At 47.1% G+C, this 19,114-nt stretch overlaps 1 protein-coding gene across 1 annotated transcript; it reads right to left on the reverse strand.

Annotated features, from left to right (window-relative positions):
- Positions 1 to 387: 387 nt before the first annotated feature.
- On the reverse strand, positions 388 to 17,286 carry LOC118091153 (carboxypeptidase A1-like). Its single transcript, XM_035127816.2, has 11 exons — positions 17,151 to 17,286; positions 13,606 to 13,687; positions 11,195 to 11,329; positions 10,325 to 10,423; positions 9,368 to 9,469; positions 7,424 to 7,525; positions 4,949 to 5,059; positions 4,713 to 4,803; positions 3,080 to 3,279; positions 1,825 to 1,909; positions 388 to 673 (listed from the first exon to the last, which is right to left on the reverse strand). Exons 1-11 carry the CDS (start codon positions 17,276 to 17,278, stop codon positions 486 to 488), a joined length of 1,323 nt encoding a protein of 440 aa, XP_034983707.2. The 5' UTR covers positions 17,279 to 17,286; the 3' UTR covers positions 388 to 485.
- Positions 17,287 to 19,114: the final 1,828 nt, after the last annotated feature.

The following is a 19,114-nucleotide window of genomic DNA, read 5'->3' on the forward strand; positions in this document are numbered from 1 at the left end:
AGCTAGGGATCATGGGAGTTGTAGGCCAAAAACATCTGGAGGCCCAAGGTTGAGGACCACTGATTTAAAGTACTGTACTCCTGAGCCACTAGCCTGAAGTGAAACATCCTTTGGAGTTATCCAAGGCTGCTCTAAGCGAGGAGCTTTGCTTGCTAGCTAGCACAATAGCAAGGAAACTCTTTCATGGAAAAGTTCAAAAGGACATTCCTTTCTTGGCTATGATTCCTGCATTGTAGAGGGGGGTTGAACTAGATCACCCTCCGGGTCCCTGCCACCTCTACGAGTCTATGATCACTCAAATTCTTTTGATTGAGAAAAGTGAGCGTTCAGGGCATGTGTGTAAATTGGAAGGGATGATTTGTGAGAGTAAGACAATGGAAAAGCTACTTCTGTACTCATTCCAAGCATTTATTATTATTACCAAGGAGGCTCCTGCGTGTTGGTTGCAAAGCTGCCTCCTGAGATGACAGCCTCCTACTTTGGCCCTAATAGGGGTGATCTCGTGTGTGTTCCATGATGACCATCAGGGCCAGCCATGTCTCCTCGGCGGTGGGGATGATTTGGCTGGCAGGGAGCATGAACCCGTAACGGCCTGTGTCTCGCAGCTCAAAGGTGTAAGAGTATTTGATGCCTTGCTCGTAGGTCCAGTCGATGGTTCCACCACTTGCTTGGTCTAGATCAAGGAAATGGGTACACAAAAGAAAACGGCCGCATCACATCTCTTCCATACAACTCTTGCCACTCTTCCCGTCTGGAAAAGTTTAATTTCCGTCCTGTGCATGCTTTGAAACTCAGCGTTACTGCTGAGGTTCTGGTTGAAAGTAAAGGGGTAGACTCTGTTAATCCTCTTTGCTAGGCAGCTTGGCATCCAAGCCGTTCTCAGCAGACATAAGGATTGGACCCAGTTCAACACGTGCTTAGAGGGGGGACTCTGGATTGGTTGCTATCTCATCTAGGAATACATTAGACTTCAGAAATAATAAAAGCATGATGCCTTAAGAAGCATGTGCAACATTCTAAAAAGCAAGTGGGTTTCTAGTCCTCATGGTTATGAAGCAAACCTGGATCATGTATGAGAGACTTTTAAGAGAAGCTCTTCAAAACCAGGGAAGGCCAGGTGTTTCTGGTATCCAGAGGATGGGAATTCCTCTCTTGGCTCTTCGTAATCCATCTCTCCCCAACCAAGTCCCCTCCACATGCTCCTTCTAACCTCTTTTCTCCTAGCAAAATGTCAGCAAATTAAGCGTTACACAGGAATCTCTAGTTTTTCACCCGTATAGAGCACCTGTCAGCCACATATGAATCTTGCAGGTGTAACCTAAATGAATGCTGTTGCTTTTGGCCTTAAAAAAAAAATTGTAGAAAAGACTTATGTCCAGGAAAGCCATATTTTGTGAGTAGACCATGCTGTGTAAATACCAGTTCTGTCCTGATTCCTGCCCATCCATGCTCAGCAACTGCTGCATCTACAACTAGCCCTGCCAGTCTTCAACCAAGTAGCACAGCATATTATGGGTTCGATATTATATCACCTGGATAGCTCAGTTGGTTAGAGCATGGTGCTGCTAACAGCAAGGTTGCAGGTTCGATTCCCATAAGGGACAGCTGCCTATTCCTGCATTGCAGGGGGTTGAGCTAGATGATCCTGAGGGTCCCTTCCAACTCTATGAATCTATGAGTCTATGATGTGCATTGGAGCATCACCAGTACTGCAGCCTCCATAGAAAACTATGCTCTTAGAGAAGGTAGAGTTCAGTTCAAAATAGTTGACTGCCCCCTAGTGGCTTGGAGGACCACATTTGTTTTCTCAGGTTGGTCACTTACAGATGGTGGTGATGATGCTACCATATTTGTATTCGGTTCCATGGAGAGAAGTAAGGGCCTCGACTGCCTTCTGAGCAAGAGCGTCCTGGAAGGGAACCGAGGGCAGAAGGAGAGGAAGAAAAAGTGAGATAAGATAAGATATCTTTATTGTCATAGTCCCCTTGCGGGAACAACGAAATTACTCGGTTGCTACATCCACTCAGATAAAGCATTCCGCATAATCCAAAATTACAAAACGTAATTAAAAACAGTAAATATAATACAAAATAATTAGTAAAATAAGATGACTTCAAAGTCCAGGCTTTCCATTTAAGGCCAAAATCGCTCTAGAGAAGAAACTGTTCCTGAGACGGCTCGTTCTTGCCTGCATTGTTCTATATCTCCGTCCCGATGGCAGGAGCTCAAAGAAATGGTGACCAGGGTGCGTTGGATCTCTTGATATGTCTCGTGCTTTTCTATGGCACCTGGTGGTGTAGATTTGTTCTAAGGTGGAGAGTGAGCAGCCAATAATGCTCTCTGCTGTTTTAATAATTCTGCACAGCCCTGCTCTATCCTGAGAAGTACAACTTCCGTACCACACACACACAAACCATACGTGAGCACACCATACATGAGGTCAAGCTCATGGGATGAGAATTGCTACATAACTTAAAGGTAACCTAAAAGATGCAGGCTTGTGGGGAGAGAATTTGCCCCCTTCTATTTTAATTTCTGCACTTTTCGCTTTTTCCGTACAGAGTTTTCTCCTCTCTGTGCTATGCCAGCTCCTCTTTCCCTACAGGAAATGTTTGGGGTCCCTATCTTTGTATGTCCTCCTGCTTTGGTGGTACTTCGCAAGAAAAAACACCTTATATGCTGTCTCCCAGGTGTCACTCTAGAGATAGCCCCATCACTCTGGGTTTCATTCAGCTGCCGTCAGAAGTGACGGCTTTTTGGTAGTTTAGTTTAGTAGTTTAGAGGTTTTATCTGTGATGGGAGACGGTTCCCTGATAGCTTGGGATTCATTCTCCAGCTTTTGGAACAGGATGTCCATTGGAGAACGTGGGGCAGTGACACACCTCCAGTTGGGTGGTGAGGTGGAGGAGTGATTTGATCTTACAAAGGCTGAGCGTTTTGGGTTGGGGTGTGGAGTGAGCTGAAATGGGGATTCAGCAGGAGCTGCACAAGTTGCCCCCTCTGGGGGTCTACTGCTGGTTCCTTACACACAGACACTGCGTGCGTCCCCAAGGGAGGAGACTGAGCCATGAAGTCCTACCAGCTCCGCCTGATCAGCTGCTTTCTTGCTGGTGTAGCCATAAGGATAAAGGAGAAGCTGAGAGTAGCTGTGGATGGAGATGAAGGCTTTGATGTTGCCGTGACTCTTCACAAAGTCCACGATGGCTTTCACTTCGGGCTCAGAGTTAGGGTAGGGTCCACGGTAGGTCTCGGTGCAAGGATTCCCACTGGATCCAGCCTCTGTAATGCACAAAAAAACCACTGTTTCTTTGGTTGCTGCAGATCAGGAAGAATTCAGATAAGGCTCTTTGGTGATGCAACCCTTCCATAACCCACTGAGTTGGACATTAATAATAATAATAATAATAATAATAATAATAATAATAATAATTTATTATTTATACCCCGCCCATCTGGCCGGGTCTCCCCAGCCACTCTGGGTGGCTTCCAACAGAAGAATAAAACACAATCTATTAAACATTAAAAGCCTCCCTGAACAGGGCTGCCTTCAGATGTCTTCTAAAAGTCTGGTAGTTGTTTTCCTTTTTGACATCTGTTGGGAGGGCGTTCCACAGGGCAGGCGCCACCACCGAGAAGGTCCTCTGCCTGGTTCCATGCAACTTGGAATTGATAAGGGAAGTTCTTCGCGCTAAAGTTAAATGTTGGTTTGAGACCAATATCATGGCTCACTCATCCCCTCAGTGCTTTTTTTTTCTTTAAAAATGTTTAGGGGTACAGTGGTGCCTCGCTAGACAAATCTAATTCGTTCTGTGAGTCAATTCATTTTGCGAAAAATTCATCTAGCGAATCCCATAGGAATGCATTGAATTTTTTTTTTTGCCCATAGGAACGCATTAATTGAATTTCAATGCATTCCTATGGGAAACCGCAATTCGCTAGACGAATTTTTCACAAAATGAATTCGTCTTGCGAGGCAACCTCCGCTCGAAAAATCTTTTCGTTGAGCAAAAAATTCGTCTTACAAGGCATTCGTCTAGCGAGGCACCACTGTACTCTCATTTTGACTCAAGAAAATCACCATTTTGTAGTTCAAATCGGGAGAAATGAATACAGTAGGCGGACAAAAGTTTAAAGATTCACAAAATGTTTAGGGGTATGTGTACCCCTGTGTACCCCCCAGAAAACAAGCACTGCATCCCCCCAATCACACACACCTCAACGTTTGGTTGAGAATCATAGAACTGCAGAGTTTGAAGGGACCCTGACGGTCAGCTAGTCCAACCCCTTGCAATGCAGGAATCTCAACTGAAACCTCCATGACAGATGGCCACTCAAGCTGGAGAACTCTAGCTCCAATCCAGGAGTCTGGGGCTGGAAGTTTTGCATTTTGCCATAATGAGTTGACAGGAAACTGACTATGGTGAATGTCATGGACTGGTTGGACACAGAAGAATGGTGGGAGGAGCCAGCTGGGGAATCCCCAACGGTGCTCGGGTCCTGCTTGAGGTTTTCCAGCAGGCATCTCGGTGGCTTCCATGAGAACAGGATGCTGGACTAGATGGGCCGTTGGCCTGATCCAACAAACTCTTCCTGTGTTCTTAACTGGAGGCTGGAATTGAAATGATGACCTTTGTGCGCTCTACCTCCAAGTGATAGTCCTCTGCCCTACATCAGCATCCCAAATTGGGCACACGTAATCCTGTGCCCTTTACCTCCAAATCCTGCGTCCCAATTCCTGTTGGGGTCTACTCCAATGCAGGATGACCCGCTGTTCCGGGACCTTGTCTTCCTCCACAAGCGATTCTGCAACAGCCAGGAAAGGCCCATCAACAAAGTTCAGAACTTCCAGAGCCTGCTTCTGAAGCTAAATGCATTACTGGTTGGTGCTAATTAAATCTATCCACTTCATTCCAAACACAGAGGCTTGAAAGCAAAAGAAATACTGTACCTTGGAGTGGGTGAAGGCAAACCCATCTGGGTTTGTGACAATTTCTAGGAAGATGTCAAAGTTGTCCAGGATGGAGGTCAGGGAGGCATCCTTGCCGTAGCCATCAAGGATCTGAACAGGATGAAAGAGAAGGACTTAGAGAGCCTTGGAGTCTGCCATCATAGAGAGAGGTGTGTCTGGCTTCTTCAGACAAAGGCAAAGACGCGCTTCGTTTCCAGCCTTCCATCCATCTTTCCTTTATTTCATTAATAACCCACCATTTTCCCCCTCCAAGGAGCTCAAGGTGGCATAAATGGTTCTCCATCTTATTTAATCCCAAAAACAGCCCTGTGAGGTAGGTTAGGCTGAGAGGCAGCGACTGGCCCAAGGTCACCCAGTGAGCAACATAGCTGAGTGGGGGGGGGATTTGAACCCTGGTCTCCCAGGTCCCAGGCCAGTGCTCTAACCACTACACCACATTGGCCTTTGACACCTGACAGGTGCATTTTCAGGACCCACCCTATTCTTGAGACTGGGGCTGTTTTTAATTCTGAATTTTATATTCTCGCGACCCACCCTCGGACCTGCTGGTGAAGAGCAGGTAATAAATGTGGTAATTATAATAACAACAATAATAAATAACATATTTTTCAATTTAGTCTTTGTTTGCTAAATAGTATGGGACCCAGGTGGTGCTGTGTGTTAAACCACAGAGCCTAGGGCTTGCTGATCAGAAGGTCGGTGGTTCGAATCCCTGTGACGGGGTGAGCTCCCATTGCTTGGTCCCAGCTCCTGCCAACCTAGCAGTTCGAAAGCACGTCAAAGTGCAAGTAGATAAATAGGGACCGCTACAGCGAGAAGGTAAACGGCGTTTCTGTGTGCTGCTCTGGTTCGCCAGAAGTGGCTTTGTCATGCTGGCCACATGACCTGGAAGCTGTACGCCAGCTCCCTCGGCCAATAATGCGAGATGAGCGCGCAACCTCAGAGTCGGTCACGACTGGACCTAATGGTCAGGGGTCCCTTTACCTTTACCTTTTTTGCTAAATAGTGAGCATCTACTCTAGACGAGAAATGTGTTTGTTATTGTTAGGAGAAGGAAAGCACAACTGCGGATGAGATTAATTTCTCCAGAAGACCTTTGATTTGATTTATTATTTGGATGCTGCTTTTCCGACAGCTCCATTAAGCTCAAAGGAGCTCAGAATTATAAAAGGGCATTAAAATTAGCAATTAGCGTTCCCATAAAAATAATCCTATCAATAAACACAACAGCGTACAAGTAAATCAACCCAAACTCTCAAAGTAGTTCAATACAAACTCATAATACTATTTTTGTTAAATGTTGCCTACATGTGTCAGTTGCTGTCCTGGAAGGAAGAATGGGATATAAACTGAACGAAAAAATAAATACAACTAATAATTTATCCTGAGAAAGGTCAGAGATCAAACAGGTCTGCAAGCCTTGAATCCTATGATTGGTATAAATACAAACCAACCAGAATGTATTTGCACTTTTGGATAGCCAGCTTCACTCTGGATTCCCATGGGAAGGGACCAAGGCAATGCAAGACATGGACACTGCACTCCTCTCTCAGAATCCTGGTGACAGCTGCTGCTGCCCCCCTCTGAGATTCCACACCAAGTCTATCTCAGCAGCCCTGAGGACTAGAAACTTTTAGCATAAAATAAACAATGACATTCTGAGGATGTTGGGCTCTGTGCCCCTGGTACAAGGACACATTTGGCTGCATACACACCATTAAAAACCCACCCACACCCAAGAATCTTGGGAACTGTAGTTTATGATGGTGCCAGGAATTGTAGCTCTAAGCGGTAGACTACAGTTCCCATGATTCTTTGGGAGGGGTGCGTTCAGTGGTGAATATGCAGCCACGGCCTCTTCATGGATCACGGCCTTGTTGTGGCAAAGGGGCTTGAATAACTCCAAGAAGCTATGAGCTATGCCAGGGCATCCCCAAACTTCGGCCCGCCAGATGTTTTGGACTACAATTCCCATCATCCCTGACCTGTTAGCTAGGGATCATGGGAGTTGTAGCCCAAAACATCTGGAGGGCCGTGGTTTGGGGATGCCTGAGCTATGCCGTGCAGGGCCACCCAAGACAGACAGGTCACAGCTGAGATTTTAGACTAAATGTGATCCACCTGGAGAAGGAACTGCCAATCCAATCCAGTATTTTGCCAAGAAAACTCCATGGACATAAAAAAAAGGAGAAGCTTTGAGAAGAAAGTGAGAGTTTCCAAGGCATGCTCTGGTTCATGGGGTCATGGAGAGTCGAACACGTCTAAGACGACTAAACAACAACAACAAATGCAGCCACGGAGTTGTGAAATCCTTAGAGCATTGGCGCCGGGTATACTGTCTCTGAACATGGACGGTTCATTCTTGGCCAGCGGTTGACCGATGGAGCTCTGAGCCCTTCCTCCTCCTCTGTATGAAATGTGTGCCTCTGAGACTAAATTGCAGCCAATATATACCTTCTTTGCAAAGTAGACTCCACTGGCTTGAGTCACCCATTCGCGGGAGTGGATGCCGGTGTCGATCCAGATCGCTGGCCGGTTGCTTCCCCCTGTGCTGAACTGTGCGGAAAGAGGAGAAAGAGAAATCTCAATTCCTACCTTCTCCTCCACAAGGCTGTCTCCAAGTCTGATGGGCTGCACCTGAACAAGGAGACCTCTGGGAAGTCCACTACCACCCTGCCAGCTGTTGTAGCAATAATAATAATAATAATAATAATAATAATAATAATAATAATAATAATATATTATTTATACCCTGCCCATCTGGCCGGGTTCCAACAGAAAATAAAACACAGTAATCTATTAAACATTAAAAACCTCCCTGAACAGGGCTGCCTTCAGATGTCTTCTAAAAGTCTGGTAGTTGTTTTCCTCTTTGACATCTGTTGGGAGGGCGTTCCACAGGGCAGGCGCCACCACCGAGAAGGCCCTCTGCCTAGTTCCCTGCAACTTGGCTTCTCGCAATGAGGGAACCGCCAGAAGGCCCTCGGTGCTGGACCTCAGTGTCCGGGCAGAATGATGGAGGTGGAGACGCTCCTTCAGGTATACTGGACCGAGGCCATTTAGGGCTTTAAAGGTCAGCACCAACACTTTGAATTGTGCTCGGAAACGTACTGGGCGTCAATGTAGGTCTTTAAAGACCGGTGTTATGTGCTCTCGGTGGCCGCTCCCAGTCACCAGTCTAGCTGCCGCATTCTGGATTAGTTGTAGTTTCCGAGTCACCTTCAAAGGCAGCCCCACGTAGAGCGCATTGCAGTACTCCAAGCGGGAGATAACTAGAGCATGCACCACTCTGGCTAGACAGTCTGCAGGCAGGTAGGGTCTCAGCCTGCGTACCAGATGGAGCTGATAGACAGCTGCCCTGGACACAGAATTGACCTGTGCCTCCATGGACAGCTGTGAGTCGAAAATGACTCCCAGGCTGCGCACCTGGTCCTTCAGGGGCACAGTTGCCCCATTCAGGACCAGGGAGTCCTCCACACTTGCCCCATGCAGTTGGGGAGCTGGGTCTTGAGGTCTTGGGCATCCTTTTAATGACACACAATGACCGGAAAAGTGACACTGGTATTCAGCTACATGTGTGCCCCTCAGCCGTCCCAATTTGAACAGGGCATCCCAGAATTACAGAAGCCATTCCTGGCTTTTAACTGGGTCCTGGAATGTCCCGTTTTTTGATCAAGCACTCTGGCATGAGTCCGCTGGCTTGTGCCAGAGCACTGGTCCAAAACACACTCGCTTTTTGTTCTTGCACTCTCACACAAATCAGCTGGCTCCCGCGAGAGCTTGGGATGAAAAAATGAGCCTCCTGCTTTTGATCAGAGGGATGGTGTGTGAATTAAGGGAGCCAAGGGCAGGGCCCTTGCAGCCATGGGCCTGCAAGCTCCCTAGGAATGCTGGGTACTGAGAGTGGCATCTTAGCATCCAGGCCCATCAATCTGAGCACTTTGTTAAACCTCACAATTCCCTAAAGCAAGATCCCAGTTCTTTGGAGCCTGGGGGCACATTTGAAAATCTAAGGAAATTTTACGCATGCCACAAAATGCCCATTTCACAGAAGGAGAATTGGTGGTGCTTGAAACACACACCACACACTCTTGAAACAACGGGGGGGGGGACAATGACAAAAATAACACCCCAAAAAACCAACCTCCCAAAAAACAATTTCTCAAAACATAAAAAATTAGGAGGGATAATGGTCCCATTGAATGCCAGAAGGAAGTATTTGAAGAAGTCAGGGTGCCCACAGGTGCCATGTTGGAGATCCAACATTTAACGGCCAAAATATTAACACATTATATCCGTATGTGTTAGAGATGTGGGAGTTCTACCTCCTGCATGGCGTGGGAAGGTCAGGAGTTGAAATTTATGTTTGCTTCTCCAAATGCCCCAGAAGTGAGTTACCTTCAAGATGTTGATCGGGCGGCCCTCGTAACTCTTCCCAATCTGGATTTTACTGGCCAGTTTGGGGTTTTCACCCACCAGGAGGTCCATGAAATCGTAGATCTAGTGGAGAGAGAGAGAGAGGGCTGGAGTGAAGTGTGCCTGTGTGTGTCTCAGTACGAGTCTGTTCTGAAATTCTGCCTCAAGAAAGCAACCGTCAAGACTCCAGAAATCCCTGAAATGAGGGCTTTATTTTCCCTTGTGTTCTACGCGGCAATGTTAGTCAATTTAATTGTGGGGTGGGCTAACTCACCTGACTTGCACATACCCTGTGCCATGGAGTGGAGAGACCATTACTAACCCCCCCCCCAAAATGATGACAGCTGCCATCTCTTCTTATTTATTACATTTATATACCACTTTTATCTTTCCCTCTGGACTGTCCTCCGCAGCTTGAAAAGCATCCCCCTTGTTTGATGACATTTTGATATCACTTGCAAAAATGTTCGCCTATCCACTACCATTGCCCTCTCTTGCTTGCTCTCTCAGTTGACTTTGCCCAAGGTGATGTCACGACGTAACCTCCCCTGATTGGCTATTTACACATCCTATTCACTGTGTGGTCTCTGATTGGCTTGGACTGGTGAAGTGATAAGCCCAGGAAGCAATGCCCTCGCTCTTAAGTGGCTTGGTTAACCCTCAGTGTTGTCCCCACATTGGCAAACCTGTTTGACTATAGCATAGTCATGACATCATCCCATCTCATCCAATGAGATTACAAGTTCAGGAAGCAATAAACAGGAGAGGTGAAGTGTACCTAAAGCAGCAACAAAAAGTGATAGGTATTTCTGCTATCAAAGCATTAGCTGGAAATATTTTTACCCTCTCCTAAAACTCCTGTTTTTGCTCACCATACAAAAGAACCACATTGAAATGGGATATTTGCAGTTACAACAAGTATGCATTTATTTCACTCACCTCATCCAGACTGTGGTAAGAAGCATAGTTAAATGTCTCAATCGACCGGGGCATAAAATGTTGGCGGGACATGGAAAGCTTCTCCTCATCCACCAATGACTGGAAGGGACAATGGGAAGAGTCAGGGAGGAGTGGGGGTTGTTGGAGAAAAGTACACTCCCTTTTATTGAGTTTGTAGCTAATGCACATGTTACTTTAAACCACATGAGCCCATGGTTTGTCTAGCAACCTAGCCAGCACTTACTTGTGAAATCTCTAAGTTAACTCTGCCCCTAAAAGCTGAGTCTAAAAGCTGAGCCATTTTGTGGTACTCTCTTATAACCTTTAAATACGTAGTTCCTGCTCCTGCATGAATAAAGCCTTTGAACTCTTCCAGTGGAAACGGGAGTTTGTACACAGCATATATCCGAGGTGTCAATGATTTGGACAGCCTACACATAATACTTTTAAAGTATTATGTAAAGAAACACATTTTTCCCCTCAAAAAATTCTGGGCACCATAGTTTGTTAAGCGTTGCTGGGAATTATAACTCCGTGATAGATAAACTACCGTGCTCAGGATTAATTGTAGTGTGTACACAGCCGGGGTTAAATAGGTTTGTCTCCTGTATGATAGTGGCAGTGAGAAGGTAGACTCAGTCAGGGAAAGGTGCCTGTGAGGGGAGGCTTGCCTGAGGTCCCTCAAGAACATGCAGCCGGCCCTGATATCAGGTCTCAGGGCTGACAACACACAGGTTTATACAGCAGGGTCGACCCTACCATTAGATGGTGGTAGAAGTGAGGTCTTGAAGGATAGAACTGGGCCAGGCCTGCTTTGAAGGCCACACACACCTGCACCTGTTTCCCTTGTCATCTGTGCAGGTCACTGACCTGAAGGTCCTCGATCATGATGGAATAACGGATGCCGTTGGATTCCAGGAACACCTTGACTCCTTGGAGGCTGTCGAATGGGATGCGCACGTCTATGGGGAACTCAGAGTGAACTGGGTGGCGCCAGAAATCCAGCTGGAGAAGAAAGGCATTAATTTAATATATGTGTATGGCGTAGAATTATAGAATCATAGAATCATAGAGTTGGAAGAGACCACAAGGGCCGTCCAGTCCAACCCCCTGCCAAGCAGGAAACACCATCAAAGCATTCCTGACATATGCCTGTCAAGCCTCCGCTTAAAGACCTCCAAAGAAGGAGACTCCACCACACTCCTTGGTAGCAAATTCCACTGCCAAACAGCTCTTACTGTCAGGAAGTTCTTCCTAATGTTTAGGTGGAATCTTCTTTCTTGTACCTGTAGTTTGAATCCATTGCGTATGTTTTGTGATCTCTCCTGTGGTGCAATAATGTAAGAATTGCCTTGCTGGCTGTGGAACCTAGGGAGCTGCCTTATATTGAGTCAGACCATTGGTCCATCTAGCTCAGTATTGTCTACACTGACTGGCAGCAGCTGCCCAGGGTTTCAGACGGAACATTCCTAGCCCTTCCTGGAGATTCTGGGGATTGAACCAGGAACCTTTTGCATGCAATCAGAGGTTCTGCTCACTGAGTTACAGTCCTTATCTACCCCCCCCCAAAAAAATTCCGACTATGAAAAGTTAAAGTATGGCTTAAATTCGTGGCCTTACAAAAATTGGCTTTTACGCTATCGCTGTTGAAACAGGCATACGGTAAAAAGGAACCAAAAAAATGTTTTATTGCCGATTTGCGAGCTTGAGATTGTTCATTTGCCATTTGCGGGTGCGAGTGCCTGTGGAATTGTAGCAATTGAATAGCGATTTGCGATTTTAGCGATTGTACAGTAACTTTTGCGGGCTTGCAAGATCAAAAGCTTAAATTGGCTCAGAGTTGCAATTCTGCTAACCGCAGCGATTTTCAGCCTGTAACCCAATTTTAAGGGAACGGCTTATATTTGGGTATTGTTTCTCCACACCCCCCCCTTGAATTCCAAAGGTGCGGCTTATTTGTGGGTGCGGCTTATATTCGGCCCAATACGGTATCTATCTGCCTATCCTTCCCTCCATTCTGCTGCCATTCACTGTAAGGTCCCAGGGTGGATGTCAGGAGCAAGGGTCAGGCAATAAATCACACGGCATCAGTGAAGTCAAGTCTTTATTCATGGACACAAGATAGACTCAGGAGGGAAGGCCTAGTGAGCACAGCAATTCATCCCAGTAGATCTTGCTCCATGGGGCAGTTGTGGGGACTGAAGGTCCCCTCCTTCCCACAGCTGCCTAAGTCTCCTCCTCCTCAGGGTTGTTCCCAAGTGTCAGGAGTATGGGCAGGAGTCAGGCTCTGGGGCCTGTAGTGCTTTGCAGGACTGGGGCCTGCCTCAGCTTGTGCTGGAGAAGCAAGGAGTGGCCACTCAGGTGAGGCCTCAGCTTGTGCTGGAGAGGCAAGGAGTGGCCACTCAGGTGAGGCCACTTGATACCTCACTGCACCTGGTGGCAGGAGCTGGGAGGGATAAAAGCTCAGCATTTCCCTTCAGCTCTTTGCCACAGCAACGCTATCCCTGCCTGGTTGCATCTGGCCTCTTGCTCCTTGGACCCTTGCCTTGCCGACGCCTTGCTCCTTGGACCTTTGCCGATGCCTTGATCCTCGACCCTTGGACCTCTGCCTTGCCGATGCCTTGATCCTCGACCCTTGGACCTTTGCCTTGCCAACGCTTTGCTCCTTGACTCCCAGACCTTCGCCTCTGCCTTGCTCCTTGACCCTGCAACTGCCTGCTGCTGGACCCTCAACCCTGCACCTGTTCCTGCTTCTACACCACCATCTTGCCTCTGGTCCTGACGTCCTCAGCCAGGGCTTCAACCGTCCGCCGACCAGACCGTGACACCAAGCAATTTGAGACTATGCCAGCATACCTGCCTTTGCTCCTCTTACTTCATCCCTCTCCTGGTTCTGGGAGACCAGAGGCAGGGGAGCTAGTCTCCCTGTCTTCTCCCTGTCTTCTTCACCAGCCTGACTCATCTCTGCCTCTCAGCCCTCCTCCTCTCCAGCCTCTGATTCTGCCTCTGATTCTGGACTGCTCTCTGACACAGCCTCTCCCAGCTCACTAAGCCCTGTTGCCTCTTCTGCTTCCGACACCTCCTCCCCCCAGTCTTCTCCCTCTTCTCCCCCTGACCACTCATGTCATCCCGCCAACATTCCCCGGGCTCTGAGCCTTCTTCCCTTGGGGTTCCCCAGCTGGTGGCTCCCACCGCTCCCCTTCATCCAACCAGTCCGTGGCAAGGGGTTACATCAAACAGAGATAAACAACCCCACCTGCAGCTCTGCTCCTCGGCATTACCTGAAGATGCTCGAGAGCTTCCAGCTCCTTCACCTTCTCCACTTGGAACTCATCTGCAGCAAATATCCTCAGCACCTGGTGACTGCAGAGACAAGTTCTGTGAGCCTTTGCCACCGTCAAATAGCACCCTTGACAATGGGCTTTCAGGAAGGACAAACGTGGTTGTCATTCTGTGGCTGGCTAGCTGGATTTCCCCCACAGGCTTCTGTGCTTGCTGGTTGTCTAAGCAGGCAGCATTGGTAGAATGGGCAGGGCCGGTGCTAGGGTTTCTTGCGCCCTAGGCGAGATCACCTTCTGGCGCCCCACCCCCCCAATCATATTTCAAACCCAGATGTATTTCACATCCAACCTGTTCCTTGTCAGGGCCGGCCCTACGGCCAGGCTGGGTGGCACAGGGCACCACGGCGCCAGCCCGCCAGGGGGGCGGCGCAAGCTGCGCCCTCCCGCTGGCCGGCCAGTCCGCCGGTCCGCCGTGCAGCTGCACCCACAGCAACCGCGCTGTGCCCGCCCGCCCGCCCGCCACGCAGCAGCGCCTGTGGCAGCCGCGCCGTGCGCTGCGCCCGCCCGCCCACCGCGCTGGGAAACAGGGCGAGGGGCGCTTAAGACGGCCCTGTTCCTTGTAACCATGATCTCTGCTACATGTTCCAAAGCAGTGGCAGTCCTGCTACCACAGAATAATAGTGCAGGGTGGGGAAGGAAGGAAGGAAGGAAGGAAGGAAGGAAGGAAGGAAGGAAGGAGAGAGGGGGGAGGGAGAGGAAAGGAAGAGACAGAGAAGGGAGGGAGGGAGGGAGGAGGGGGTGAGAGGGAAAGGGAGCGGGGGAGGGAGGGAACTTTTATTTTTGAAATATAAAGTGATTTATAAATCTCAGTTGCTTTTTGAAGAGATGATTTGGTTTGTCAGTAGCTGATTAAAACACATTAACTTGATTTTGCTGTAATGTATGCCTCTCCCACAGCTTTACAAAGCAAGCAATACTTGAAACTGTGATTTGGCTGAAAACCCACCTATCAGTTTGGATTCACAAATGTCTTTCATTAATTTACTGGAGAAATAATTAAACAAGAAATTAGGATTAAATTTGAATTCTAGACCTTTTACAGTCAATGGTTTTAAGCAGGACCAAGTCAGATAATTGACCACTTCCACTAAGCATTTCGTATAAACATACGCGCAACTACTTAATCTTTGTTTTAAAGCAACATGAATGATACTACATGATAATATGGGACAGGTGAATGTATGTCCCCCAGGTCCTCCCCAATGACCAATATACTTGCTTTAGTTCGTAAAGCCTGGGGGGGGGGCGGATGTGGCCCAATCGCCTTCTCAATCCGGCCCGCAAATTGTCCAGGAATCAGTGTGTTTTTACATGAGTAGAATGTGTCCTTTTCTTTAAAATGCATCTCTGGGTTATTTGTGGGGCAGAGGAATTTGTTCTTTTTTCTTTCTTTCTTTTCAAAATATATGTCAGAGGTTCCCCCTTACAATATAGCTTGGCCCCCCACAAGGTCTGAGGGACAGTGGACCCCCTGCTGAAAAAGTTCGCTGACCCCTGCTTTAGTTGATGATCTAAATTACAGCTAGTTACAGGTAGGTAGCCGTGTTGGTCTGACGCAGTCAAAACAAAATAAAAAAATCCTTCCAGTAGCACCTTAGAGACCAACTAAGTTTGTCACAGGTATGAGCTTTCGTGTGCATGCACACTTCTTCAAATACACTTCTTCAAATTACAGCTGTAATACTTGTGTTCCGTCACTAGGTGCCGCTGTAGTGCTGCTTTCTTCAGCAGATGCAAAAAGAATTTCACCTCAAGCTATGAAACAGATATCAAAGAACTGCCTCCAATACAGCTGCTCTTTCAGTTGTTACTTACAAAAGGGTGCAGGCAGGGCCAGATTAAGACCCTTAGCACTTTAAAGATTATAATATAATATAATATAATAATTATTATATATTATATTTTAGTGTCCCCATATGTATCTAATTCAAAATATACAGTAAACAATAATGAACCATAAAATAAAATTAAAATTTTCAAAATGAAGCAAAACCTACAATAAGATGGAAAATAATGTTTACTTTTTTATACTTCCACTTTATTCACATTTGAAAATTTTCCTCCTCCTTTTTGTAACTGCAAAGTCTTTGATCAGATCCTCAAAGCTAAAATTATGTAACACGTCTGCTTCTATACTTAGCAGAGACAAGGCATCCAGCCTGCTTTGTTGCATAGTTGTTCTGTTGGGATTTTTAATATACATCAGCTGAGAAAATGAACACTCGTCTGAGCAATTTGTGGCCATTAATGTTAAAATCTGGCAATGGAAAAATTACGTGGTGGTCCCTTTCGCCTGATGCCCTCTCCTTCCGTGAATCGGCATAATCCTTGTTTAATGCCTTCTAGGCTGGTGGCCATCACTGCCTCCTGTGGGAGGGAGTTCCACAGTTTCACTGCACACTGCATAAAGAACTTTTTTTGCCTATCCTGAATCTTCCAAAATCCAGCTTTGCTGGGTGTCCTTGAGTTCTAGCCTTACGGCAGAGCAAGAAAGACTTTTATCTGCCCCGAGTCACCCAACATCCTGAATCTCCCAAGGGTGCTGGCGAACGGTGCAGCAATAAAATTGCACATTTGCAAAGCTAAGCAGGATCTGGTCCAGTTTCCAATTGGATGGGGAATCATGTGTTGAGAGCCCTGCATTGCAGGGGGTTGGACTAGATGACCCATTGGGGTCCCTTCCAACTCTACCATTCTGTGATTCTTTGCTTCTGATGTTCTTTGCCTCCAGATGTTGGTGGACTACAAATTCCCTCATCTCTGGCTGTAGACTATGCTGGCTGCTGACAGCTGGAGCCTCAGTTTCCCCATCTGTGTTATAACCAAATGTGGCAGAGGCTGAACCCCACCCACCCCGAGTTACAGCCCTCTCTCTTTGAGATCCTGGGGATTAAAAACAAGTCATGCTTCGACCAAACTGATGGATTATGCCGAAATGGGAAATTAACTGGAAAGCTCAGAAATCAAGAAGGCAAGAACTTTAGGAAAGAATGAGAAAGGTTTGTCATTGATTTACGAGACCACTGTAAGCAGGTTAAAACATCAGCAGGATTTTAACCACACTTGTAAAGCAACAGAAAGAATGGGTAAGTTAGAAGGACTAAATTTGGATAAGTATTGATGTGCAGTTGCAAATATTATTATCAGGACCCATGGAAGGGGGGGGGGAGTCAGGAGATTCAGAATAATCTCAACATTTGGATTTGGAATTGTTTTTTGTTACATGTTTATACTTTTTAAAAATCAACTAAAAATTATATATTAAAAAAATGAAATGAAATGTGGGAAACAAAACCTATAAAATAAAACGCAGAACCAGCTGCAGGTTGGTTCAAATAAAACAACAACAACAACACACACAAAAACAACTCATGTTTTTCCATTTCCCTGGATTATTCCATCTGTCTGTCTGTCTGTCTGTCTCTGCTACCTGGAGATGGAAAGTGGGAGGTAGGTAAATCACGATGCGGATTGAGTCTACGTACCCCACAAAGGTCTCGGTGCCGAGCGCAACAGCCAGAAGGGCACCAAACAACAGGAGACTCCTCATTTTGGCCAAGACGGGATAGCCACTAGGAACTGGGGTGGCTCCCCAGGGCGTCTTATATACCATCCACAGTGTAAACGTTGGCTTGAGCGTGGCTGATATGGCCGCAGGGACCAGCCTCCGCCAGCCGCCCTCCTTCCCACAGCTCTGTCGGGAAAAGGGCTGACACTTCCAACCCCTTTCCCTGATTGATGCTTTGGGGAACGCAGCACCTGCCTCGATAAGCGAGGAGGACCCACAAAGTTTCCTTTCGTCTCTGCCAAGCTTCCATGCAATGTGAAGGGGTTGTTGAATCATCCCCACCACAGAGCTCAAACAGAGCAGAGGGCTTCAGACCCCATTGATATCCATTGGCTGTGACCCAAATTACCCCCCCCCCCAGACACACACCTGTAGTTGAAAGTGCTCCCAGGTGTGTGTAGGGTGCTTTTTGGGCACATAAATTTTCCACAGTGCCCAGTTCCCAATTTAACCTTGATTTACCTCTTTTGGGGGAAACGGATAATTAAAAAAAACTCTAGAATCAAAGAATCGTAGAGTGGGAAGGCACCTCAGAGGTCCTCTAGTCCAACCCCCTGTTCCAAATGCCCCGATTGTGATGTGACTCCTTTGCAACATTTAACCCTTTTCCATGGGACTCTCAAGAGTCTCCTCCAGCACCATAATTCAAAAGCATCAATTCTTCGGCGATCAGCCTTCTTTATGGTCCAGCTCTCACTTCCATACATCACTACTGGGAAGCTATGGTTTTCCCAGTAGTGATGTATGGAAGTGAGAGCTGGACCATAAAGAAGGCTGATCGCCGAAGAATTGATGCTTTTGAATTATGGTGCTGGAGGAGACGCTTGAGAGTCCCATGGACTGCAAGAAGATCAAACCTATCCATTCTGAAGGAAATCAACCCTGAGTGGGTTGAAGGACAGATCGTGAAGCTAAGGCTCCAATACTTTGGCCACCTCATGAGAAGAGAAGACTCCCTGGAAAAGACCCTGATGTTGGGAAAGATGGAGGGCACTAGGAGAAGGGGACAACAGAGGCCGAGATGGTTGGACAGTGTTCTCGAAGCTACCAACATGAGTCTGACCAAACTGCGGGAGGCAGTGCAAGACAGGAGTGCCTGGTGTGCTATGGTCCATGGGGTCACGAAGAGTCAGACACGACTAAACGACTAAACAACAACAACAACAACCCTTTTCCAAAAGCACTCCAAGGGGAAACACTTCCAGCTGAGAGGTTCCACCCTCGAGGCAAGGTTCAGCCTTGGAGTTTCTCGGTTTAGCAAACAGATGCCCATGTGAGCCGAGGGCCACATCGCACGGCAATGGCAGCTTGAGCGTCCACACACCAGGCCAAAATCCACATGGCCCCTCATCACAAACGCTGCTTCCAGTAGCAACCAGTAAATATATTTCCCCTGACCATCAGCTTTAGGATTCCACATTGTTTGTGAAGTATTCATGGGTGGGTGAGATACTTGGGATGTGTTATAGGTATTCTAAGGTCTTATATATATAGAATAAATGTTCATAAATGTACAAGGCAAAGACGTACATGAGTATATAAACCACGTGTCTGAAATAGTACAGGAGAACAATCCTGAAGCCATTTTGACTCTCCCATATTGGCCTCAAATATTTCTCTGCAAGGGGGAAGGAAATGGGAAAAGCTTTCCAATGGTCTTTGCACTGTAGGGGCTTACACCTCCCTGTAAATACAGTCTGGCTAGTATCTGTTGAGCTGAGCACACTCTCAATGTGCGTAACAGATTCAGGAACTAGAATCATAGAATCATCGAGTTGGAAGAGACCACAAGGGCCATCCAGTCCAACCCCCTGCCAAGCAGGAAACACCATCAAAGCATTCTTGACATATGCCTGTCAAGCCTCTGCTTAAAGACCTCCA

The sequence above is a fragment of the Zootoca vivipara genome, chromosome 10 (genome assembly GCF_963506605.1).
Source record: "Zootoca vivipara chromosome 10, rZooViv1.1, whole genome shotgun sequence".
NCBI lineage: Eukaryota > Metazoa > Chordata > Lepidosauria > Squamata > Lacertidae > Zootoca > Zootoca vivipara.

Coding starts and splice junctions, on each gene's coding strand:
- LOC118091153 (XM_035127816.2), bottom strand. CDS start 17,278: ATGGTATATAAGACGCCCTGGGGAGCCACCCCAGTTCCTAGTGGCTAT. Junction 13,688..17,150: donor GGCACCGAGACCTTTGTGGG/GTACGTAGACTC, acceptor TTGTCTCTGCAG/TCACCAGGTGCTGAGGATAT. Junction 674..1,824: donor TAGCATCATCACCACCATCT/GTAAGTGACCAA, acceptor TCCTTGATCTAG/ACCAAGCAAGTGGTGGAACC.